General features: G+C 47.1%; 3 protein-coding genes across 3 annotated transcripts in view; 2 read left to right on the top strand and 1 right to left on the bottom strand.

Annotated features, from left to right (window-relative positions):
- The window catches only part of Egln1 (egl-9 family hypoxia inducible factor 1), a 41,594-nt gene extending 38,932 nt beyond the window's left edge, over window positions 1-2,662 (top strand). Inside the window, exon 5 of the mRNA XM_026412469.2 lies at window positions 308-2,662. Within this exon, the coding sequence (XP_026268254.1) occupies window positions 308-369 (62 nt within the window). The 3' untranslated portion in view covers window positions 370-2,662. The remainder of the gene's footprint in view (window positions 1-307) is intronic.
- Sprtn (SprT-like N-terminal domain) lies at window positions 2,499-19,961 on the bottom strand. Its single transcript, XM_077802297.1, has 5 exons — window positions 19,391-19,961; window positions 18,392-18,491; window positions 13,308-13,436; window positions 11,782-12,049; window positions 2,499-10,811 (listed from the first exon to the last, which is right to left on the bottom strand). The coding sequence occupies exons 1-5, from the start codon at window positions 19,609-19,611 to the stop codon at window positions 10,054-10,056; spliced, it is 1,476 nt and encodes a 491-aa protein (XP_077658423.1). The 5' UTR covers window positions 19,612-19,961; the 3' UTR covers window positions 2,499-10,053.
- A 71-nt stretch (window positions 19,962-20,032) lies between these two features.
- Window positions 20,033-25,633, top strand: Exoc8 (exocyst complex component 8). The gene has a single exon (XM_026412432.2). The coding sequence runs from the start codon at window positions 20,146-20,148 to the stop codon at window positions 22,288-22,290; it is 2,145 nt and encodes a 714-aa protein (XP_026268217.1). The 5' UTR covers window positions 20,033-20,145; the 3' UTR covers window positions 22,291-25,633.
- The last annotated feature ends 321 nt before the right edge of the window (window positions 25,634-25,954 follow it).

A 25,954-nucleotide genomic window follows, 5' to 3' on the forward strand; every position in this document is an offset into this window, starting at 1 on the left:
TTTCTGTGGGCCATTGGTAATCCAACTTCAGCCTTTTATTAAAACATAAAAACCCAACATTCACACATTTTCTGTATATTTTTAAAGCTACTATTTGCTTCCAGTGGCACTTGGTTTTAAGGTAGTCCAGTGACTTTTTGAACACTAGGAGACAGTCACCACCTCTGTGTAGGGGATGCTTCCACCCTCAGAGGTCTGCTGCCGAGTGCTTGTCCCCATAGAGCCCACCGGGCAGCGTGAGGTTAGTTGAGGTGCTGGCCCAGTGTCAGGCACGCCGCGTGCTGAGTGTGCCTCCTCTCCTTGGCAGGTGAAAAGGGCGTGCGCGTTGAGCTCAACAAGCCCTCCGACCCCGTTGGCAAGGACGTCTAGGCCGCCCTTGGCCAGCAGCACCCTTGTCATCACGCCGCTCCAGACGAGTGGAAGGGGAGGATTGCAGACATGCCGCAGACACGCAGCGGGCCCGCCCGGGACAAGCAGCTCCCCTGAGCTTCGTGGGGCAGGAGCCTTTGCTGATCTGAACTTGCGCCTGCCACTGCCACCACAGGAAGCGCTCCAGGACTGTCGCTTCCCCACCTGACGCGAACAAGTGCCCTACGTGGAATTTTCATTCTTATATTTTGCCAGATCTGTCATCTAGCTGAGTTCATTTCATCTCTCTCTTTTTTATATCAAGTTTGAATTTGGGGTAATTTTTGTATGATTAGGTACAATTTATCAAAACTGAAATGAGAAAAAAATTACAGTATTATTCCTCAAAATAACATCAATCTATTTTTGTAAACCTCTTCGTACTATTAAATTTTGCCCTAAAAGGCCTCTCACGATGATTGTCCAGTGACTGAGAGTCGGTTTCTTTGGGCTAGAAACAAGGGAAGGAGCACTGTAGTTGCAGCCGGAAGCCCAGACTGCCTTCTTGTCCCGCCGTACACTGATCTGAACTCGGAGACCTTGCTGTGGTCAAGTGCCGTCGACACTGTCCATGTGAAACCTGACCGTGAAGCGGTTGCCAGTGACTATCAAGTAACCTTGAGTCCCTGTCTTACCAGAAAAAGTGCACAATAGGAAGGGTTTATCTTTTCACTTAATTTTTTTTCAGAAACAAAAGTGACTGGCACTAAAGGACTTGAGGGTATCCCGAGCTTCAGGTTCCCAAGATAAAGGGCTCTCTTCTGCTCTCAGGCGTGACCTGTAATCCTAGATGACGTAATCCCATTTCTCCCTGGCCTCTCCTCAAATTTACTGTTGCATTTCTCCCTGGCACTAGGGCCCATCTGACCTGCAGATGAGAACCTGATTCTGCTGAAGAGAACCAGGGGGGATAAGGATGTGTTCAGGTGGACAAGGGTGGCTGCAGACTCCGCCCACTGGCTGCCCTGCCCAGCCATGAGGCATTCCCCAAATGTCTTGGCCTCCTTACCAGCCCTAAAAGATGTAGGCTTAGCTTAGAAAAGCAGAGAACACAAAATCAGATATTTTTACGTTTCATGGATTTTCTTTTTTACTTTTTAGAAAAAGGGGGATTATTACAAGATCACACAAGCTTCCCAAACCTCTTAAAGACTGCGTTGGGATGGGTGTCATAGGCGTCACTTCCCTGGTCTTGAGCAAAGCCCAAAGGATGGTATCCCTATTTTGCATGAATTAGGTGTAAGACCTTGCACCCTTGGGTTTTCTATCTCTGTCCTTGATCTTCTTTGCCAAAATACGAGTATACAGAAATATTTCTGTATATTTCAACCTATGACAATTTTAGCATCTGTATAGTTTGTATTCAATTAGAGACCTTTTCTATGGAAAGCTCAGTAATTTTTATTAAAAGATTGCTATCGTTCATGTAAAACATGAAAAAAATTGAGAGAAACTGACAGTGTGAACTGGGGGGACCAGATGCTCAGAGCTGTGACTTCACGCAGCAGGACTCGCGGGAGAAAGGGTGGTGCTTTCCTCTCCCAGGCTCAGTCCTTTCCCGCCCTCTCCTCTACTCCAGATGATCAACGGCGCCTCTCCAGCAAGTGCCCATGCCGGCCTGGATGTCCGAGTCTTGGCATCCAGCCTGCAGCGCCCGCTCCACCTCCGGCCCGGCTCACAAGCTCTGTTATGCAGCGTTGGCAGGAACTGCTCTGTGTTGGTGGAAGGCTTGTTGGATCCTCAAGACGTACAGCAATAGCCTTTTAATTTGGAAGCACTGTTGTCCTTCAGATGGATACCTCTGCAGGTGTACAAAGTATCAGATTCTACTGTCTATGGGTTGTGCTTGCCAGACAGGTCTTAAATTGTATATTTTTTGGAGAGGTTTATATACTTTCTTGGTGATACATTGTGAAAAGATCAAGAAATCAGCATAGCCATTTCTTTAATATCCATTTAAAATCTATTCATTTCATGTTAGTGGGACTGTTAACCTGTCACTAAGTAGAACTCTATTTAAAATTCTTTGTGGCATATATGTGTTAATTCTGGTTAAAGATAAAGCTTCAAAATGCTGTTTTTTCAACACATTAACCAGCTGTAAAACACAGACCTTTAGCAATAGCAGGCAAAGAATTTCAGGATAGACTACAAAGTCATGTAATTTGAAAAGCAGTGTTTCATTATGAAGAACGCTGGAGTTGCTTGTAAAGCTAATCTAATTAAAAAGATGTATAAATGTTCTTGAAAAAGATTTCAGTTGTCACTGCAGCTCTTTGTTTCTGAACCCACTACCATGCATTGTTCTCATGAGGGCCCTTGGCTGGGCCGGCTGTGTGCTTCACACCTCTCCAGCTTAGTCCAGGATGCCTCTTGTAGGTGACTACAGGGAAGAGAAGACAGCGGTGGACACGGAGTCCAGCAGCCTTAGCAACGTTCCCACTCTGCCTCGTTCCATTCTGTCTGGAATCTCAGCCTTGGAGTGTGCTCAGCACTGCTGAGAGTCTGTGTCACACTTGGCTGCAAAAGGAAGGGGTGTCAGGCATGCCCTGGCCATCTCAGGTGTGCTTCTGAGTGTGTAGCAGAATGTAGCTGTGTGACCACCTGCTGCAGTGAGCCAATACACCTGCCATGTCTCTCTCACGTGATGTTCTTAGTGTGGTGCTTTTTCATGTTCTGGCTTAGCTTAGGGTATTTGGAGAACTGTACCAGGATGTATAGCTGGGTGGATTGGTGGAGAGGGCACATGAATTAGAGGTGAAGACTGATTGAATTAGGTGGTGTGATCAACGGATCTATTTAGTTCTGGTTCAGCCACTTAATCGTGTGACCTTCTGATCCTTTTATAATCTGAAAACAAGCAGACTTACAGAGGTTTGTGAGAGCTGAATGAGACAGTGTGCAAAGCACCTTCGTGCCTGGCACAACTTGGCCTCCAACAGATGCCGTGCCCCTCCAACATCATGGCAGCAGAGCTGCAGAGGGAGAACTCGGAGTCGGTGGGCTTTGAGCAGCTGTCACTCTCAGGTGCCTCCTTGTCTGAGACAGGTCTCTACAGGTGGGCTTTCAGCTGGATTACTGGAGCACAGCACACACTCTACTTCCCGAGTGCTGCGGCCTGGAAACACCTGCACCATCTGTGTTCTTACCGCGCCTCTGACAGACGGCTACGCTGGCTCTCCGCCTCCATCTGCAGGCCTCACATCATGAACACAGGCCCAGACCGGGACACCAGGTGTTTCACCTGCACATCATGCTGCTCACTGTACCTACTGGCTGGCAACAGGTGCAGAAGGTGCATGTGAGCCAGAAAGGGTTTTATGAGCAGAACCCACTGGTGTGATACTGTGGGTGGCAGAGCCCAGGTGGCTGCAACCAGATGATGCGAGGGTTAGTCACTGTACGAGGTCTTCCCGTCACAGAGATCTGGCAGCGTCTTCCAGAGCTGTTCTGCTCCTCCTTGGTCTATAGAATACCCGCGCCCTATGTCCTTAGACAAAGTAGGCACAGGAACTGGAAATGCTGGCTCATTACAGCTGATAAGAGATGGACAGCGGGGACTGGAAGCTAGGCTCTTGTGTAAGTTTACTTCAGTAGCTAGACTGTGTTCTCTAAGGGTCAGGAGCAACAGTGACCTCACTCTTAGAGGAAAACAAGTTTCAGCTCTTGAGTGATCCTTCGGGTGCTTGCCCTGAGGAGCTAAGGGACGAGATCCTCACTCTGTCCTGGCATGTCAGGACCAGGCATTGCTTGCTGAGGTGCCACCAGGACCATGAGAACACAGGCCTCCTGCCAGCGCTCCGGCCCCATCCGGACGCACCGAAGACACAGGAGGCCTCCGCTGCCCACCCTCCGCTGCCACTGCCACCTAGCCTCCCCACCTGGTGGTGGTGTGCTCGGGGTCAGTCAAGCTTCTGGCGTTCCCGTGGTGGTGTGCTGCTCGGAGCTCAGAGGGACAGTGTGCCATGTGGTTCTATTTTCTTCTGTGACTTACGTTTTTTCCTCACGCCTCTCACTTGTGCCTGTGGCTCCCAACCTGTGCTGCTGGGCGGCCGCCCTTCCTCCTGGCGCACGGCTGGTCTCTAGTGCCCTGTCTCCACTCCATGTCAGGACCCTGCCCCCCCCCTCTGTGTCCTTTCTCGATGCAGTGGCCCTGGTCTCTGGGTTCTAGCAAGCACATGTGGGTATGGACATTGTTGGCCATGACACCAAACTGGAGCTTGGCTGAGGACAGAATTCTCGTTTGGAAGTCTCTGTCCTCAAGTCTGAGGCACTGTGGCAGCCATAGTCTCTGTGTGGATTGAGATCTGAAGCAGCCCGGTTCCAGGTGTGACCTGCTGCTTCTGTGAGCCAGATAGTGGAACAGGCACCTCGGCCATGGCACTGCTGACTGGGTGTTTCCTGAGGTCTTTCATTACCCCCTCTGCTCTCATGCTTTCCAGAGTGGGGTCACAAGCTGGCCGGTTTAAACCTGCTGTTCCTGCCCTGGTCACTGTCCTCATCTTCTCTGGAGGGCATCTGTTTTCCAGTTTTTCGGTGGCTATTTCACGCCTGCTGATATGGTCAAGAGCTCCCTTGTTCTCTCAGCCCTGTGTGTCCTTTCCTCCTGCAGGACACATGTCCCACCTCTGCAGTCAAGTTGTCACGTCCCACCTCTGTCAGCCCAGTTGGCTCCTTGTCAGTGCCTCCTGTCATACACAAGGCCAGCACTACACAACACCTGTGAGGCAGAGGAAAGCACGGGCAGTGGCTGTGGCCGTATCTGGGACCCACCAGGTCAAGCACACCCTGCAGGTGACAGAAGTCCTGGTAAGTCAGATCCCAAAGTGAGCATACTGGCTCCCTGGGCATGAAAGATAGGGGTTTGGAGTTTACAGGTTGGAGGAAACTGTGCAGAAGATGGCATCTGGGAGGGGGATAGTCTCAGAGGCTCTATCTCCAGCTCCTCCCTGACCCAAAGAGCACCACCTCTGGGCATCTCATCGAGCCCTGCCATGATGGGGACCACGCCCCAAGACCTGTGGAGAACTGCAGCTATTGCTGAAAGTGGAAGAGTGGGCTTCCAAAATGAGCAGGAGGAGGGCTAAGAAGAAAACAAGATGACATTCATGGCTGGTGAATACTCTGAGTTAAACCCAAGTTAACACTTGAAGGGAGAAATTCAAGCCCAGCAGTGGTTCATGCCTGCACTCCCAGCACCTCAGGAGGCTGAGGCAGGAGGATCATTTGAGACCAGCCTGGGCAACATGGCCAGACCCCATCTCAAAAAAACAAACAAACAAAAAACAATAGGAAATTATAAGTTCAAAAATCTCTCTCTCTCAAAAAAAAAAAAAAAAAAAAAAGGACCAAAATAAGAAACTCTTGGGAAGTCAGGAAACAAATTGATTGAAGTCAGCAAAAAAATTGAAGACAGAATTATCTCAAATAAGAGGAAGCTACAAGATGCCAGAGGAATAGATCCAACTGAAAATGTTATAAATGGCACTGAAAAGCAAGCAGCCAATGATAGTTGGAAGGATTAAAAAATAGAATGACACATGTCATGTGCTGAGCCTCCTCCCTGGGGCAGCACTGCACTCGTGAAACCGGATGACCTATGCACAGGGCACCCTGGCAAGTTCCGTCAAGGCAAGTCTGAACACCATCCGCAGGGCTGATGCCAGGGGGGGTCTGTGTAAATACTGGGAGTAAAAACTGCAACTCAAGTCAGCACAAGTCCGTCTTACTTTATAAATGAAATCACTTATCTATTTGTATGAATGTCCACGTGTGCACACAAATTTATATTTCTTGTTTTAAAGGTATGCACATAAAGGAAACCTATCTAGAATGGAATCTGTCTAAAAAACCACGCTTGATTTTGAGTACAGATTTTTTATGTAGTTAGGTGTGTACGGTATGCTTATAATCTGGAGTGGTTTGTTCTTGGCATATCCTAAGTGCACCTAGATTTTCATCCTTCAGCAAGGTACGGAGATGCACCTATCCTTCATCAGCATGCTTTGTGCAAAGTGATAACCTTGGAACTTGAGAGAGACCCTCATTCACTAGGGACCTCACAGACACCTGTTGCTCTGAGGAAAGGGTGAAGGAGGTACTTGACATCCAGGATTCTTTGGGACTATGTGGGTGGGCCAGAGCAACAAGCATCAGGCCTGGTCAGAGGAAGAGGACTACAGCTCACAGACCATGCAAGCCCACCTCGTTGGGAGCACTCTGAAGCACAGTATTGTCCTGTTATCTGGGAAATTGCTTTCTTCTAGACTGACGCGGGTGTTCAGTGACAGGTGAAAAGCAAGCGTGGAGAGGAAGTACCTGTGGATTGGTTCTTGTTGACGACAGGCCCTGCTCTCATCCTCTGCTCTCCTCACAGGACTTAGGGCCCTGGTCAGTTCCTTCTGCCCTGAGCTCACAGGTTTCTTAGGTGGCTTGGGCTTCACTTTGCTGTAGGCTTTTCAGAAATGTAACCTGAGGAGAGTACCACCCCATGTTCAGTAGGAGGGACTTAGTAGGAGGAATGTATTGGCTAGGTTAGCATTGGGCTGGCTTCTGCTCTGCAGCAGTGCTGGGCTCTAGTCACACAATGCTCACCCCCTGGGGAGCTCAGGACTTAGTATTACTATCTGCTTCTAGAGGTGTGAAGATAAAGCAGGTGACCACGTGACTTTCAAGGCCAATGGTAGACTGCAAGAGAAAAGCCAAAGCAGATTTCCACATCCTATCCTCTCCGGCTCTAGGACCCTACAGTCATTGTTATATGAAGAGTTCCAGTTTATCTGGTGCCTATACTGATGCTCAACAACTACAGTTTGCTCAGAAAGGCAAAAACGTCAAGAACAAGAATGACGGGAAGACCAGATTCACATACTATGTCCACCACCCGCAGGAGCCACAGATGCAGGCGTCTTGTAGGAAGGTACAACAATGGTTTTACTTTGAAACATTCTGATTTATTTAAAAATTCTATACACTTTGAAAAAAATAAAGCTTTAGGGGCTGAGATTGTGGCTCAGTGACAGAGCGCTTGCCTTGTGTGAGGCACTGGGCTCCATCCTCAGCACCATATAAAAATAAACAGAATATACTGTGCCCATGTATAACTAAAAAAAATTTTTTTTAAATAAAGCTTTGGGACAATGGGACAGAATGAAGTTTTTGTCATAGTATTTTCCCACCCACCTTTCAGTTAGGGTGTGCATTTACAGTCTACAAAAGCAGACCAACGTTTCTGAAGCTATGTAACTGGACATTGTGAGACACTGACTTAAAAACCCCTAGTTTTTGTAGAAATAAAACACCACCCTGTCTCCCCTTTGTGAGGCTGAGCCAGAATCACCAGCTCTGCTAGTGAGGCCACAAGTTTGCTTTAGAAAGGGAAAAATGAGAAACAGAGAGTGACTCTGCTCTGAGGAGCCACCTCTGAGGGTGCTCATTTCCTCCACTTTTCACACAGCTGGAAGTGCAGGCTTGACCTCAGGCCAAATGCCTCATTCTAAGGGAGCCAAGCAGGTACTCCTGTCATCCCAGGCCCTGCCACTGACCTAACATGAGCCTCACTATCCTGACCTCCTCTTGCCTCTGCCTTCCTCCACCCAGGCTTCTTAGCCTGTCCCTGGCTGAGGCATGGCCTCTCCAAGCCCACCTGGTCAAGGGACCACAACCACAGGATGGCATGAGAAGCAGAGTCGCTTCCCTAGCAACTTGGAGCTAGATCTGCTCTTTCTCCTGCCACTTTGCCCCTCCCTCCTATCCCAGCTGCATCCCAAAGCTTGCAGTCCCCAGAACACCCTGCTAGTCTGTTTCCATGCCTGTGCGTTCTCTGCAGGCCCCTTCCACCCTTTAACCTCCAGGTTGACCCAGGTTCCACTTGAATTGTCTGCTCCAGGACAAGGGCCTCAAGTCTTGCTTCATGCTCACTGTTCCTAAGGTTTTCCCACCACACCGGGCAGAACTTGTCACAGCACTTAGCAAAAGATGTCAAGACTGTTCTGCCAGTCTGCGTCGCCAAGGAGGCTGTTGGCTCCTCAACTCCCTTCTTCAGTTTACAGCCTCAGAACTCTGAGCAGTTTTGCTCCAAAAGTGTTTTATTGCATATAACTTGTTCAACTGATGAAAGCCCACCAGCAAGTGTTCAGCAACAGAGTCCAACAGCCATTTATAAATATTTATTAAATACCGATTAACTTCATGCTTTAAGACATATAAACACTTGGGCAGGCCAAAACCAGTTAAGAGTAAACCAGTTAAGAGTTAAAACCAGTTAAGAACTTTCCTGCACTGCTGGAGGAGTGCACCCCAACAGTGTTCCCCAGAGCCACACGACCATGTGCACACTAACAGGAGCAGGAGTGTGTTCAGCAGCACCATTCACAATGGCTCCAAACTGAGAATCCTACTAATGCTGGAGTGGATGGAAACCTGCATACACTCGGGAGCAGTGAGGGGAGCCCCACACTTAGCAATACCACCTCTTCTTCATCAATTTCAGAAACAGGCTGAGCTAACCTTAGGTGGAAACAGTGGTGACCTTTGGGGACAGTGAAGGTGGTGGGTGCTGCCTGGGGAGCAGGCGGCACCACAAGAAGCAGCCTCTGGTGGTGATGGGAATGGTGAACTGGTGAATTCTATGTAAACATCACCTGGATTGGCCTGCAAGACTCCTGGAACCTGACCAGGAACAAATCACACCACCAGAGTTCAGAACCAAGAAAAGTGAACCTCCGAGGCCAAGTGAATGTTGATAGCAGAGGTATCCTGCGAGACAAACGCAACTGACACAGAAGCTATCTGCACCGCAGCAGGAACAGGAAGAGAAACACTGCAAAAGGAACAAACCAAGTGCACCAATGGCACCCTTTTTGTTATGATGGTTCCAAACACTGGCATCCACATGGACCAGCTACTGCCCAGCCTGAGTTTAGCCACTCCCTTTACTAAACTCTGAGAAGCTAAACTCAATATAAAATCTGTCCTATAAAACTAGTAATATTCCAAAATAAATTTATTTTATAATATTCCTTATCTAACCAATCTGCTACCTTTTAGTAAAGCTGTAACAGATAGATTCTTTATAAAATATCAAAAATTTATATCCTATTGTTTAAAAACCCTAAACTTGAGCACCCTACAATGACTCAACTTTGTACCTTTACGTCATCCAGGTTTTGGCACATCTGGTGCTATGGAAGTGAGTTTTAACTTAACCAAAACCCGACAGCATTCCTGAGACAGATATTTTGATAAAAACATATAAATAAAGATTAATAGATTTTAAAGCCTTCAAGAGCAAGAAAGAACAAAAATATCTAAAACTGCATAGGCAGAACAAACTCTGGACCACAATGTAGGTAAGGCAGGAGTAAACCCAGCACCTTAAGATGTAAACTTTTTTTTTGAGACGGTGGTCTCACCACGTCACCAAGATTGGTTTCAAACTCATAAACTCACAGCTACCTTCCATCTCAGCTCTCTGTAGTGGGACTACAGGCATGCGCTCCCGAGCCCAACTTTAGACCTCCACCTAGAGTAAAACAGAACACTGTGCTAACCACAGGCTTGGTGTCACCCAGAGTCCCCCACGGCTGGCGGTGGTCCCTAAGGTCACACGTAACAAGTGAGACTCATCGCCTTTACAGAAGCTTCTCAGCTTCTGACTCCGATGCCATCACCTTCAAGGCACCAGTCCAAGTGCTCATTAATCTGCGACTCCAGAACTTCATCCTGACAAACTGGACAGCTGACCAGCTGGCTCTGACCACAGCAGCTGCTGGAACTCTGACTTGCAGCCTCAGGGTGTGAACTACTCTTCACATCACTGCCACCTTTCTGTATTTGCTCTTTCTTGATAAAAAAGTTGTCAAGAACAGTCTTGTCTTCCAGCCTGGGCCGTTTGCTTGGGGATCTCTCTTGGGACCCAACCCCACCCCGGGCTACAGCTGCAGATGCTGATGTCTTCGCTCTGGAGGAATTTCTCAGGGGCATCTTAGAAGCTGGAACCCTTCTCTGAGAGCCAGAAGAGACAGAGTGTTTAGTGATGTCGCCAAAGGTCCCATTTGCTGTTGGAGATCCACTCTCACTTCTGAAAGCCTTCTGGTTGGCAACTGAGACCCTGGGAAAGTAGTTGCTCAGGATGCTTTGGTGACTGGTACTGGTACTGACAACAGGGGAGACCAGATGAGATGATTTTTTACTTAAACCATTCTGTTCAAATTTCACTTCAATGCTGGAATCAGACCTTAGGGTGTTTGCTGAATGGCCTTGATTAAAAACATCTTTGGTCTCATTGATGGAATGCGAGGTAATGGCTTTCTCAGGCATAGGTGAACTGCTTGTTTTTCCAAGAACATAGCCTTTCCCACTGAAAGGGACCAACGGCTGTGCCCCACCTCTACTGGGCTTATCTGCAAAGATAACACAGATTTTCCTCAACATTAATGTAGTACTAAACACCAAACTAATGGATGAGTCTTAAAATAAAGAAATATTTCATTCCAACTTAGAACCATGTAGAATTAATAATTACCTACTCATGGGAAAAGAATAATCTTTGGAAGCCAGAGCTCTGGTATCGAGAAAACAAAGAGGATAAACACTGGCATCCACATGGACCAGCTACTGCCCAGCCTGAGTTTAGCCACTCCCTTTACTAAATTCTGAGAAGCTAATGGTTTTTACTCATCTCTGTGCACATGAGTCAAGTGTGTATAGGTGGTTTCTGAAACATTAACTTTTGTAGGGATGTTTTCTTTCTTTTTTTTTAAGAATCCCATCATGCTACAGAACAACCACCGACCTTGAAAAGAACTTGGTTTCCTCTCTGTTGGGCTCTAGAAGGGAAGACGTGCTACCTTGGTATGTTTCCTTCCAATCATAGGAGGAGACATCGGCCCACACACAAACCCTTCCACAGCTTGTCCTCCTGGGTAATTTCCCAAGGGAAGGAGCCCAACTTGAGCAAGAGCTTTCAGAACAGGGCATGTCTTCAGGGTGAAGTACAGCCAACATGTCAGGTTCCTTTCCCATCCCCGCCAGGATCATACTCACATCAGAAGGGACCTGAGAGAACCCAACTGACCAGAGTCTATGATCAGGACAACTACTCTTCTTTTGCTTACTTTTACTTTGACAATCTTTTTTGCCTTCTGTTTCCTAACAACTCAGTGCTAAACCAAGACAGGAAAAGAGACTCTACCCTCCAGCATCATCAGTGGAAACTATTCTACTTTCACTCACTTCCACATAGAGCAAAGCATGTTTTCCTACCACTACTTCTAGGATAGCGGGAGTTTTCCCTCAGTGCATACTTGAAAGCTTCTCCAGGAGAAAAGACCCTATGGGCTATAGCGCGGGGCAGAGGGGTTCATAAAGTACCTGCATTCTCCACAGCTGGCACTGGTGGCTTTCCTGGCTTTGCCTTGCCTTTGCCTTTTTTTGAGTAGTTCTCTGGCTCCTTGATTTTGATATAGGTGCCTCCACAGGTTTTCTGGTGCTCGGCCCACCAGAAGTCATGAGCAGAGGGTGCCCTGTTGGTTGCGCGTCTGACGTAGCCAAAATATGGCTGTCTATGCTGACAGGGCCCGTTGCAGCGCCACCAGTGTCGCCGATACTCATCCACCTCATCGTGGAAGGTGTGGTACACCTGGGCAGAGAACACTGTCACCACTCAGAAAGCAAACTGACAATTCAAGAAATTCTTATAGAAGCAGTCTTTCTTTTTTTTCCCCAGAGATTTTTGAGAAATTCTATTTTTGAAAAGACAAGCTCCTATATTTAGTTTCTTTTCAAAAGTCCATTTTAGGGCTGGGGCTATAGCTCAGTGGCAGAGCACTTGCCTAACACATGTGAGGTACTGGGTTCAATCCTTTGTACCACATAAAAATAGAAATGTTGTCCATCTACAATTTTTTTTGGGGGGGGCGGTGGGTGGTGTACAGGGGCATATGACCACTGAGCCACATCCCCAGCCCTTTTTTGTATTTTATTTAGAGACAGGTCTCACTGAGTTGCTTAGCGCCTCCTTTTTGCTGAGGCTGGCTCTGAACTCATGATCCTCCTGCCTCAGCCCCTGGAGCTGCTGGGAATAGAGGCATGCACTATTGCACCCAGACCAAAAAAAAATATTTTTAAAAGTTCATTTTAATGGGAAACAGCAGTTAATTTAATGCTTCCTGAACTAAAAGATTAATCTGACATTAGAAAAAAAGTTTGGAAAAAACCAAAACCACAAAAACATCCCTACAAAAGTTAATGTTTCAGAAACCACCTATACACACTTGACTCATGTGCACAGAGATGAGTAAAAACCATCCAGTGTGCGGAAGAAGAAAGCAGAACAAAGACCAGGAAGGCTTGACACACTGACCTTACCAGCGCTCAGGCCAGGCCCACGCTCTTCACCTGTGCTTTCTTGTGATCCTCTCTCCTCCCCATGATACAACAACAAGGTGTTGCCATGACCCCCGCTGGCACGTGAGTAACGTGAGGCAGAGAAGAATCAGGCAGGCACACAGATAAGTACGGGGTAGCCAGGCAGGATCTGAACCCAGGCGCCTGACCCTACCTCCTACAAGTCTGTGTAGAGATGAGAATCAAAAGGGGCACAGAAGTGGCCGACTACAGGACAGACTCAAGGAGGAGCCTGTTATGAGGAATAAAGTCAAGATCCTCATGAGTGAGAGTTCAGAGAAGAGGTCCTGCAGCCTCACTGACTGCCTAAATGGTTACAGCAGGTGATCAGAGGACATGGCCACTCTACTATGTGGGCCTAGACAAGCCTATCAGCTACTACAGGCCTCCTGTCCTCAGAAATACCACTTACTTCTACCTCATTCTCTCTTTTTAATTAAATCCCAGGAGTTATTGAATAAGAAAATCACTAAAAGTATATGGCTTTGTACCGTTATATTGGCTCCAGTCAGGCTGTTGATACGATGCATATGTTTACAAAACTCTGGACCATGTCCTTCCCGGTCTTTATCATTATTTGTGACAAACAAATAGGCATGTATCATCTCGTGCAAGAGAGTCTGAAATGGAAAACAATTTGTCATAGCACCTCTGAAAATAAAAATGCATTTTCTTATTCTACCTGAGGTCTTAACTTCTTATGCAAAAGCTCACAGAACTTTCATATGTACCCAAAGGTCTGCCTGTCCTTTTAAAGTACATACCAAAATCCTGAAGTTTCATGAATTCAACTACATGAAAACCTTTAAAATTTTGATAGAAGAAAAAAACACTGTAAGTGAAATGACAGATTCAAACACAAGGCTATTGATTCTGAATCAATACAGAGTTCCAAGTGCCAACAGGAAATGACAACAGTCCAGTTTTAAAGTGGGCAAAAAGCAGGTGTAATAGTGTGCACCTGTAATGGCTGCTACTGAAGAGCAGGTGTTCAGGGACAGCCTGGGCAACAGAGATTCCCTCTTTTCTTTCTTCTTACATTTATTTTTAGTTGTAGTTGGATACAAGACCTTTTATTTTATTTATTTATTTTTCATGTGGTGCTGAAGATCGAACCCAGGGCCTAGTACGTGCTAGGCGAGAGCTCTACCACTGAGCCACAACAACCCTCCCTGTCTCTTAAAAATAAACAAAATAAACAGTCTTGGAGTTCACAGAAAAAAGAAGTATAAATGACCTAAAAACATTTTAAAAAATGCTCAATCTCATTTATAAAAAGAGAAGTGCAAATTCATACTACATTAGGATACTGTTTCTTGCTTTAAGATTGGTGAAATTCCTCACAACTGACTGTTTGTTGGTGGAGCTCAGGGAAAATAAACACTTCTGCATACTGCTGACAAAGTGCAAAATAGTACAACCCCAAAGAGAGGGATCTGATGGTACCCGGCAAAACCACAAGTGCATTTGGCCTTTACACCAGCAATACCTAAACCAGCAGGAATGGCTACGATGGGGCACCAGTCAGCACTGTGTGCAAAGGCAGAAAATCAGACATGATTCAGGAGTGCAGAAGTGGCAGCCTGGCTGAGTACCCAGCCACACAAGAGAGTTCTGTGCAGCATGAAGAGAGTGGGGAAGATCCCACAAAGGATCTAGAGAAGACTAGAGTGCATTGTTACAGCAGAAAAGACCAAGCACAGCAGGGTGCACACAGCATTCTCACACTTTGTACCATAGAAAGGGGGAATAAAAGATACAAACAGTTGCAAAACAGAACAATAAGAGAATAATAAACTAATAATAGTAGGTGGACAGTTAAGGATAGAGAAGGACAGACATAGACAAGATTTCTCTGTATGTAGCTTGCTTGTTTTATGATTTCAAATCAAGTAAAATTTTAAGATAAACAGTAAAAGCTATTGCTTACTCCTCACCAAGAGAGCAGTTTATGTGCAAAATTACAAAAAAAAAAAAAAAAGTTGCACTTAAAAGTTGCTGGAGCTTTTTGTTCAAAAGCATGAATTTTCCATAATCCTCAATTTTTTTTTTCATAAAAAAGATTTTCCAGGACTGAGGATTTATCTCAGTGGTAGAGCACTTGCCTTGCAAAAGTGGGGCCCTGGGTTCAATCTCAAGCACAGCAAGAAAGAAAAAGACAAAGAAAGAAGATGAAGAATTTCTAACAGAAGAACAAAACCGGCATTAATGAATCTTAGTCTTCTTCTAAAATACTTTTTTTCTTTAGTTGTTGATGGGCCTTTTTTATTTATTTATATGTGGTGCTGGGAATTGAACCCAGTGCCTCACACATGCTAGGCAAGCGCTCTATCACTGAGCCACAACCCCAGCTTCATTTTTAGCCTTTTAAACCACCCCCCCCCCAAACACACACAATCAAATATTTTTGCATGGTCATTATGAATATACCCCCTTATAGTTATCAACTGTACTTCTTAAAAGAGGAACTGTATTTTTCAAGTAAATGCCACTCTATTCAGAAGACTCAAACTCAAGAAAAGCTACACTACATTTCAAAAGTTTCTCAATATTCTAAAGTAATGATAAATACCCACACTCACAAAAGAGAAATTTTGAGATGTCCAATTCAACTCAACACTATGAGGGCAGCACATGGCACTTCTGAACACCTCTGCCTTTATGTTGAGGCCAGGCTCGAGCTCTAGACAGCACACCTGTTTCTGTTACTGCCCAATCTGGTTCACGGCCCCCACTTCTGGTCCAGACACTGACACACATTTTCTGCCTGCCTTTGTTCACATAATTCCCACTCCTCCTGCCAAGAGTAACTTCTCTTCTGTCTCCATTTGTCAAAAAGTTCACCTGGTCTTTTAGGGCTCAAATGGCAGGAGCAATAGTTAAGGGCAACAGTGATAGAGTAGCATCAGGGACAGAGGTTCAGGGTCAGGGAAACTGGAGCTTAAAGCAAGGATCTGTCCTTTAGTATGCATGAGAGCTGGACAGACTGCAACCTGCTTCTCATGCCTAAAGGAGTGGGTGCTAATTTTGCAGGGCTGTGGCAACTGCTACCAATGAGCTTCTCAAGTGTGGCAGGCAAAAGGTGCTAAAGAGTGGGTGGTGGGAGTGGCAAGTGGTCATATTGAACTTCATATTTATGAGCCCTTTCTTGACCCCCATTTGCTACAGTTAACTACACTCAGCAGAAACCAGAGTCTCCCTTCCATCCTTGCCTGGTCTGACACTGCGACTTCCTGCCCACGGCAATGCTCACCCGTGACTTTCTCTCCTCTTACCCACTGCTGACAGGCACCCAGCAGCGACTCTGTGAGGGCGCCTAGCGGGGTGACTTGTTATTTGTGTTCAACTTTTTTTATTTCAGGTGTACTTTTTCTACTTATTCATCAAGTCACCTAGTCTGGTTAATGTCTGCATCAATGACTGTATTATTTAGCTTCTGCCAATTTATGCTCCACATACTTCAAAGTTATGTTATCACTTTTAGAGTCATTATGTATTTTTGTCTAATGTTATTCTGTTATAAAATGTCTCATATTTTTCCTAGTAAATTTTATTTCCTTGAAGTTTTTGGTCTAATATAGCCATGGTATCTTGCTTTCTTTTCTTTTTTTGTACCAGGGATTGAACCTGGGGGTGCTCAACCACTGAGCTACATCTCTAGCCCTATTTTTTTATATTTATTTAGAGAGAATTTTTTTTTAGAGGGGGGGGAAATAAATAAATGAGAATATTTATTTCTTAGTTTTTGGCAGACACAACATCTTTGTTTGTATGTGGTGCTGAGGATCGAACCCGGGCCGCACGCATGCCAGGCGAACGCAGTACTACTTGAGCCACATCCCCAGCCCGAGAGAGAGAGAATTTTTTAATATTTATTTTTCAGTTGTCGGTGGACACAACATCTTTATTTTATGTGGTGCTGAGGATTGAACCCAGTGCCCTGCGCATGCCAGGCAAGCGCATTACCGCTTGAGCCATATCCCCAGCCCCCCTATTTTTTATTTTAAGATGGTCTCACTAACTTACTGAGGCTGGCCTCAAACTTGAGATCCTCCTACCTCAGCCTCCTGAGCTGCTGGGATTAGAGGTATGCACCACCATACCCAGCTGGCCAATGGTAGCTTTATATTGTTAACTGTTGGAATGACACACTTCTCCTTTCCTCTAAATTTAACATGTGCATATCCTTTCTGAAAGCATATTGTTTCTAATCTAGTACATCACACTGTGTCTCAACAGGAGCACCAAAGCCACTGACATGCAGTGTAACTGATGTGGCACTCATGGCTATTTCTCATGTCACATGGGCTGGCTTATTCATTCCTTTTCTTTTTCATTAACCAAATATTTTTATCATACCATTTTATATTTAGTAGCTATTTACATGTCTTTAAACTATGGCATAAAAACGTAAAATTTGCCATTTAACCACTATTATGTGTATAAGAACAGTCATCGTTGTGAAACCTGTCATCTTTTATTATCCTTAAAAATCCCATGGCAGCCAGGTGCAGCGGCAGACATCTGTAATCCCAGCAGCTTGGGAGGCTGAGGCAGGAGAATCTTGAATTCAAAGCCAACCTCAGCAACCGTGAGGCACTAAGCGACTCAGTGAGACCCTGTCTCTAAATTAAGTACAAAACAGGCTGGGGATGTGGTCAAGTGCCCGAGTTCAAGCCTCTGTACCACACACACACAAACACACACAAACATCCATCCCCCACATGTCCAAGGATGTTTTAATCTATTTCCCATCATATGCAGACAACCTCTAGCATCCCTGTGCTGTTTTGTGCAGATTTTTCAAGTGACAACTGGGGGAGGACAAATCACACTAGGTGCATCCTGGGAAATTTTAGGCATCTACTAAACCCAACCTAAAGTAAACTAGGAGTTGTTTCTGGTCCACTGTATCACAAGGAATGACCACTATTCCACATATGAATATGCCCCCAGGCCAGTAGTGTGGCCAGCTCAGCTAGGTATCACTAGAGGGCAGCAGCATGATGGTCAAACAGGAGAATCAACATCTGTCTCAACAGGAAAAACTGGATCTTGTTATTCTCTGCTTCTAAACATATAATTCAATCTCTCTGGCCCCTAATTTCCTTACGTGTAAAAACAAAGATAACTCATATTGAACATAAACTGGGCTGTTGTAAAGATCAAGTGGGATAAGATATCTGACAACCCTACTTAACTATGAAGCACTATAAAAATATTTCTTTTTTTTTTTTTAAAGAGAGAGTGAGAGAGGAGAGAGAGAGAGAGAGAGAGAGAGAGAGAGAGAGAGAGAGAGAGAGAGAGAATTTTTAATATTTATTTTTTAGTTCTTGGCGGACACAACATCTTTGTTGGTATGTGGTGCTGAGGATCGAACCCGGGCCGCACGCATGCCAGGCGAGCGCGCTACCGCTTGAGCCACATCCCCAGCCCTATAAAAATATTTCATATTCATTATTTGCTCCAAAATTTATGAGTTTGCACTAAGCAAAGAGTAATTTTTCACAGCAGACTAAATCTATGATAAACACTGTAAATTAAGAAACTAAGAATCAGCTTATGTAAAGAATACCTCTACAAGATCCTTTCTTGGTCTCAGCTTTAAAAGGGGTTCACTGAGACGGATGGAGCACATTCCACCCCTCCCTTCATAGCTGCAAATCCCAGCACACCTGGAAAGCAATCACCACAACACAGTTACCAAACACACAAAAGAAAGGGGAAGAGCTGGAAGGGCAAACCTTACTGCCATGGGCAGTTCACACTAAGAGAACCCTACTGCAGAGGGCTTTCTTGATTATGCACCCTCCTAGGAGCTAAATCTTGATGGTCAGTCAAGATTTAGCTGGGGCTGGGGTCAGGGCAGTAGTGGCTGCCCTCACCTTAACCCACAGCAATGCTCAAATTGTGGGGAAGGCGGTGGTGTAGAGTGGGTTGGGGCCAGGTGGGCAGGGGTCAGGAAGTCGGAAGGACTCTGGGACCCACGTGAGGGGGCGGCGCTGGGGTCGGGGCATCCATCCTGAAGGCCCCTAGGACCTGCGAGGCGGGGGCGAGCTGGGGTCGGAGCGTCCACCCCGAAGGGGAGAGCCAGGGGCGCGGGGAGGGGCTGGGGTTGGGGCGTCCATCCCGAATGCCCCTGGGACCCGCGTGTGTGTTGGGGGGCGCTGAAGTGGGGGCATCCATCCCGAAGGCCCCTGGAACCCGCGTGTGGGGGAGGGCTGGGGTCGGGGCGTCCATCCGTAAGATCCCTGGGACCCGCGTGTAGGAAAGGTGCTGGGGTCGGGGCGTCCAGTTCAAAGGCCCGGGAGGGGGGTCTGGGGTCGGGGCGTCCTACCGAAGGCCCCTGGAACCTGCTTGTGTGTGTGTGTGGGGGGCGCTGGGGTCAGGGCGTCCATCCCGAAGGTCCCTGGGACCCGCGTATGTGGGGGAGGGCGCTGGGATCGGGGCGTCCTCCCCGAAGGCCCCTGACTCCGCCGCCGAGGGGGGCCGGGCGGCAGGCCCCTGGCCTCCCCCGCGCGGCAGTGCGTCAACGACAGCCCCGAGGGCCGTTCGCGACGGCGCGGGCACTCACAGTGTCATGCGCACGCTCCACTTGACCTCCACGGCCTCCAGCCGGCCCCAGAAGAAGCGGTCGTTGAACTGCACGAATAGGGCCTGCAGGTCCGGGGTAGGGTCCACCAGCTCCCAGGACGCGTCCACCAGCGACGGCGGCTCCCGGGCTGCTTCGCGCTGCGCGGCCCGCGCGTCCCACTCCTCCTGCAGCCGCAGCGCCACCACCAGGTCCTCGTCCATCGCACTGCTCGCCGCCAGGACGCCGCCCGCTTTACGAAGCCGGCTGGGACGCGCGCGCGCCGGTCTCGCGAGAACTCAAAGGCAGACTGCGGCGCGAGCGCAGGCCCGCAGGGCCGCCGGGCCAAGACCCGGGGCTTGGCGACCAAAGGCCGCGCGCCGCCGCACGCACGCACGGGATCCCCGGGCTAAGCCGCAGGAAAACTTTGGGAAGCGCGGTATCGCCCTTACACCGCACTGGGACCACACACCACCCGCCACGCCCAGCCCCCCCCCCAAGCTGCTCCCGGCCGCGTCTGCTTCCGCTACGACTGGTCCGCGCAGGCGCGCTGTCCGCGCTCGGTCAGCACAGGCGCAGTGTGCATCGATCGGCTCCCGCGCAGGCGCAATGCGGGGCGCAGGGCTCGGCGCAGGCGCCTTCGGCTCGGGCCCGCCCGCTCTCTTGGCTGCAAGGCTTGGCCGCGGTCGGGTGGGGCCCGGTGGCGGCGGCGGCCAGTGGTGGAGACTGCGGGCTGCCGACGCGGGAGAGCAGCGACCATGTCGGACAGCGGGGCCAGCCGCCTGCGGCGGCAGCTGGAGTCGGGGGGCTTCGAGGCGCGGCTGTACGTGAAGCAGCTGTCGCAGCAGTCGGACGGCGACCGCGACCTGCAGGAGCACAGGCAGCGGGTCCAGGCGCTGGCGGAGGAGACGGCGCAGAACCTGAAGCGCAACGTCTATCAGAACTACCGGCAGTTCATCGAGACGGCGCGCGAGATCTCCTATCTGGAGAGCGAGATGTATCAGCTCAGCCACCTGCTGACGGAGCAAAAGAGCAGCCTGGAGAGCATCCCTCTCGCGCTGCTGCCCGCCGCCGCCGCGGGCACCGCCGCCGCGGCCGAGGACACGGCGGGCGCGGGGGCCCGGGACCGCCGGCGCGGCCCGGCCGGCTTCCTGCCGGGGCCCGCGGGCGCCTCACGCGAGGGCGCGGGCGAGGAGGGCAAGCAGCGCACGCTCACTACGCTGCTGGAGAAGGTGGAGGGCTGCAGGCACCTGCTGGAGGCGGGGCAGTACCTGGTGTACAACGGGGACCTGGTGGAGTACGAGGCGGACCACATGGCACAGCTGCAGCGCGTGCACGGCTTCCTTATGAACGACTGTCTGCTCGTGGCCACCTGGCTGCCGCAGCGGCGCGGCATGTACCGCTACAACGCGCTGTATCCGCTGGACGGTCTTGCTGTGGTCAACGTGAAGGACAACCCGCCCATGAAGGACATGTTCAAGCTACTTATGTTCCCCGAGAGCCGCATATTTCAGGCGGAAAACGCCAAGATCAAGCGCGAATGGCTGGAAGTGTTGGAGGAGACCAAAAGGGCCCTAGGTGAGAAGAGACGGCGGGAACAGGAGGCCGCCGCTGCCCCTCGAGGGCCACCGCAGGCAACCCCCAAGGCTGGCAACCCGTTCGAGGAGGACGATGAGGAAGAACCAGCGCTTCCTGAGGTGGAGGAGGAGAAGGTGGACCTCTCAATGGAGTGGATCCAGGAGTTGCCGGAAGACCTGGATGTCTGTATTGCCCAGAGGGACTTCGAGGGCGCAGTGGACCTGCTGGACAAATTGAACCACTATCTGGAAGATAAGCCCAGCCCACCTCCTGTGAAAGAACTCAGGGCCAAGGTGGACGAACGGGTTCGACAGTTAACTGAGGTGCTGGTATTTGAGCTTTCCCCAGATCGGTCACTGAGAGGTGGTCCCAAGGCCACTCGCAGGGCAGTTTCTCAGCTGATCCGCCTTGGCCAGTGCACCAAAGCCTGTGAGCTGTTTCTGAGGAACAGGGCAGCAGCGGTGCACACTGCCATACGCCAGCTTCGCATTGAAGGAGCCACTCTGCTCTACATTCACAAGCTGTGCCATGTCTTCTTTACCAGCCTTCTTGAGACAGCGAAGGAGTTCGAGACAGACTTTGCAGGCACTGATAGTGGCTGCTACTCTGCCTTTGTGGTCTGGGCAAGGTCAGCCATGGGCATGTTCGTGGATGCTTTCAGCAAGCAGGTGTTTGACAGCAAGGAGAGCCTCTCCACAGCTGCAGAGTGTGTGAAGGTGGCCAAGGAGCACTGCCAGCAGCTCGGGGACATCGGACTGGACCTCACCTTCATCATCCATGCCCTGCTGGTGAGAGACATCCAGGGGGCCTTACACAGCTACAAGGAGATCATCATCGAAGCCACCAAGCACCGAAACTCTGAGGAGATGTGGAGGAGGATGAACCTGATGACCCCTGAGGCTCTGGGGAAGCTCAAGGAGGAGATGAGAAGCTGTGGGGTCAGTAATTTCGAGCAGTACACCGGCGACGACTGCTGGGTGAACCTGAGCTACACAGTGGTGGCCTTCACCAAGCAGACCATGGGGTTCCTAGAGGAGGCGCTGAAGCTGTACTTCCCAGAACTGCACATGGTCCTCCTGGAGAGCCTGGTGGAAGTCATCCTGGTTGCCGTGCAGCATGTGGATTACAGTCTGCGGTGTGAGCAGGATCCAGAGAAGAAGGCATTTATCAGACAGAATGCGTCCTTTCTGTACGAAACAGTCCTCCCTGTGGTGGAGAAGAGGTTTGAAGAAGGTGTGGGGAAACCTGCTAAGCAGCTCCAAGACCTGAGGAGCACATCCAGACTCATCCGGGTGAACCCCGAGAGCACAACTTCCGTGGTCTGAGGATTCTGTTTTGTGATACTTAAATGTGGCTTGTGTGTCATTTATATTTATGTTAAGTTACATTATCGTATTCCTTATGGTCTCAGTGTAAAAATGAAGGTACCTCTTAGGCTAAATCAAAAGAAGAAAGAACATATGCTAATTGAAGCACAAATGAGAAAAAGACTAGAAAAACATATACCATGCTTTCCTTTTAAATTATGGTAATTCCTTAATGAATGTATTCATTAGCTAACAGCTTTCGATCCCCTGGATCAGCTGATGAATGTATGGTTGCTGTAGTACTTCAGCTTGTCTTTTGAATTAAAACACTCTGTACATTATGCAGCATGGAGAAACAAGATCTGTAAAGACAGAGTTCAAGGATGTTGGGAAGTATTCCAGTTCACCAGAATATTAGGTTTTTTAAAGGGTACAGTGCCATATAAAACACCCTGCCTCATGCACTTCTCCTTTTTAAACTGTAATGAACAATTTTGGGGAAAGAAAGGAGTCGGGAAGTTAGTTTTAGAGAAAATTTTAGTCACAAGACTTCTTTCTTGGAACTAGCTCATGTGTGGGTGTCAGACACTTCCATCCTTACAGGGTACCAGAAGCAGATTCATAAAAAACATTTGGACACTCCCAAGTTTGTAATTTGAAAGCTGATTAATTTGAGTTGCTGACTAGCAGCTTTATAATATTTTGTTGGGGAGCATTTACTTGGAAATCTAAAAGACCATGTTAAAAAATTTTTTTCAACACATTTTGGATTGTGTGAAATTCCAGCTGAAGCTTTTTTGTCTTTTGTCATATTAAATAAAGTACTAATAACAACAAAACACACACTGAGGAACCTGGCAGCATTCAGTGACTTGAGACTTCCCACTCCTTCAGTGTAGCTTACAGAGTGGCTCCGTGTTCAGGCAAATGGAAAAGTTTCCACCAAGATATTTATTTAGCAAGGTAAGGTGGTGCATACCTGTAATTTCAGTGTTTTGGGAGACTGAGGCAGGAGGATTCCAAGCCTGGGTAATTTAGTGAGACCTATCTTAAAAAATACAAATGCTGGGGATGGGGTCAGTGGTAAAGCATCTGTGGGTTCAGTCCCCCATACCAAAAGGAAAAAAATCTGACAATACAGGTTTTTTTTTTCCTTTTTGTACCAGGGATTGAACTCAGGGGCACTCGACCATTGAGCCACATCCCCAGCCCTGTTTGTATTTTGTTTAGAGTCAGGGTCTCACTGAGTTGCGTAGCACCTCACTTTTGCTAAGGCTGGCTTTGAATTCTTCCTTTCTCAGCCTCCTGAGCTGATAGGATTATAGGTGTGCACCACCGTGCCTGGCACAGATTATTTTTTTTTTTAATTCTGTTTTTTGTAAAAAAGTAGAGATCAAAGTTGAGATTGGATATGCCCAAAGCACAGGGAAAAGAGACCCTGTGTAACTTCAGAATGATCCGCACTGCATTTTCTTTTTTTAAATTTTTTTGGAGGCTATTACTTTTCTTCTTTCTTTATTTATATATATATGACAGTGGAATGCATTACAATTCTTATTTCGAACTGCATTTTCTTGTTTTGTGTTTATGGCCTTTTTTTTAAGAGAGAGAAAATTTTAATATTTATTTTTTAGTTTTTGGCAGATAAACATCTTTGTATGCGGTGCAGAGGATCAAACCTGGGCCGCATGCATGCCTGGCGATCGAGCTACCGCTTGAGCCACATCCCCAGCCCTATGGCCTTTGTTTTTTAAAGGCCCTCAGATTCACCCCCTCCCTGCCTTTTAACGGGGAGGCACTTAATCACTGAGCTACATCCCCAGCCCCTTTTATTTTGAGATAGTGTTTCACTAAGTTGCTGAGGCTGGCCTTGAACTTGCCACTCTGTCTTAGCCTCCCAAGACACTGGGATTTACAGGTGTGTACCACCACACCCAGTTAAAGGACCTCAGATTATAATGCTTACTTCAGATTGTTTAGTAAAACAAAAAAACTAAAGAAATGCTTCTGTGGTGTGTTGACATATATATTCATATATATAACACTTCTCCTATTTCAGAGAAATTGTGTTTGCTGAGATTCATTTTTTTTCCCCTAGCTTCTAATTGTGATTTTTGTCCCCAAGTCGTGTTTCTCATGCCCATGACTTCTATAGGTCATTCTTTTATCTGGATAAATGGTGGTGTCAAGGCTGAAGATTGTGTGAAACCTAAACATGATCTGAAGAGTAGCTCAGAGCTATAACACTCCTTGACCTAATAGCTCAAAAGCCAAAACAGCACAGTTTTTAGCTATCCATATTTAAAAGGCCGGAAAGTATCAGGGTTGTCTCTTAGTTTTTTTTTTTTTTCACATAACTTGGGATTTTCTAGATAACCATAACTGGATATATCAGCTGAACAGATATAACTTCTTTTTTAAACATCACTGGAAACTTGAATTTTATAAAATTTTGTGATTATTATGATTATTCTGTGTCATTTATCTGACATATAGTATAAAACATTCTATGTAAACCTGTGACTCTGGGTCTGTAAAATACTTTTGAAATGGAAATTTATGGTATGAATCGTGAATGTGTATTCTCATACATAAATGGTTCCTTCTTCATAGAACTATCTGCTTTTTAAAGCTGGAATTTCAGAATTTTCTTTTGCAAAAGTCTGTGGGCTCCTTAATCTGAATTGTAGCTGGAGGAAGTATGCTTCTGTGAATCAACTGGCATGGGAGGTAGACTAAAACCACTAGGGTGGTAATGCACCTTTGTGCCCAGACAGAATAATTCAGATTGTATTCCTCAGAGTGCAGTCAGAGCGCCCCTGTTCTTTGGTTTCATTAGATTTCAAAATAAGTTCTAAAAATTGAATGAATTTAGAGATTGTCCAGAAATATGGTAGATACAAAGATGCACCACTGTGGACTACCATCTCTTGTGTGCTTTGAGCATACCTGTCACTGAGCTTGGGATCACAGACTTGATTGAATTAATTGTTGGGAAAAAGATACCCTTGGAATTAAGTCTCTTTTGATTAAAGCCTCTTTTCATGTAGGTGTTAAAAACTCACTTATTTTTATACAAAACACTATCTATAGTTTAATTATCAGTGTATGTATCTTCAACTTGGCATCTTACCCAGGATTGGAAATCTGGGACTTTACATGTAGTATAAAATCCGTGTGTGCATTTTGCTTTTGATATGCTGTGATATTAGAAAATCTTAAGTGTTTTATAAAATAAAGCTTAAAATATGCCTACACTGGATAAAATTGATAATACAATGTTATTTGCATTTTTCTTTAATTGGGATTTAATATGTTCTTTTAACTATTCTTTGTTGTTCTTATTTTCTGTTATTTATGTAGGGAGGACTGAAAGCTGTTAGCTAATTTAAATAAACATTCTGCTGTCAGAGTTGTGAATAAATTGGATCTAAACATTTTAGGATTCCCTTGTGGGAAGTTTCACCTGTACAAAATGTGAATTTACTCTAAAAAGTAAGTTTTATGCTATCTGCACATTCTTGAATGAAGAAAGTGTAACATAGGCTACAAGATGTAGGAACTAAATTATAAGGTTCTACTTTTTTAAAGTAAAATGCAAGACAGATGTAGTGGAACACACTGGTAATCCCAGCAACTTGGGGAGCTGAGATAGGAGGATGGCAAGTTCAAAGCTAGCCTG

Source organism: Urocitellus parryii, chromosome 9, assembly GCF_045843805.1.
Source record: "Urocitellus parryii isolate mUroPar1 chromosome 9, mUroPar1.hap1, whole genome shotgun sequence".
In the NCBI taxonomy this organism is placed as follows: Eukaryota; Metazoa; Chordata; class Mammalia; order Rodentia; family Sciuridae; genus Urocitellus; species Urocitellus parryii.

Coding starts and splice junctions, on each gene's coding strand:
- Sprtn (XM_077802297.1), bottom strand. CDS start 19,611: ATGGACGAGGACCTGGTGGTGGCGCTGCGGCTGCAGGAGGAGTGGGAC. Junction 13,437..18,391: donor CAAGAAAGGATCTTGTAGAG/GTATTCTTTACA, acceptor TTTCCATTTCAG/ACTCTCTTGCACGAGATGAT. Junction 12,050..13,307: donor TGACTGGAGCCAATATAACG/GTACAAAGCCAT, acceptor TTCTCTGCCCAG/GTGTACCACACCTTCCACGA.
- Exoc8 (XM_026412432.2), top strand. CDS start 20,146: ATGTCGGACAGCGGGGCCAGCCGCCTGCGGCGGCAGCTGGAGTCGGGG.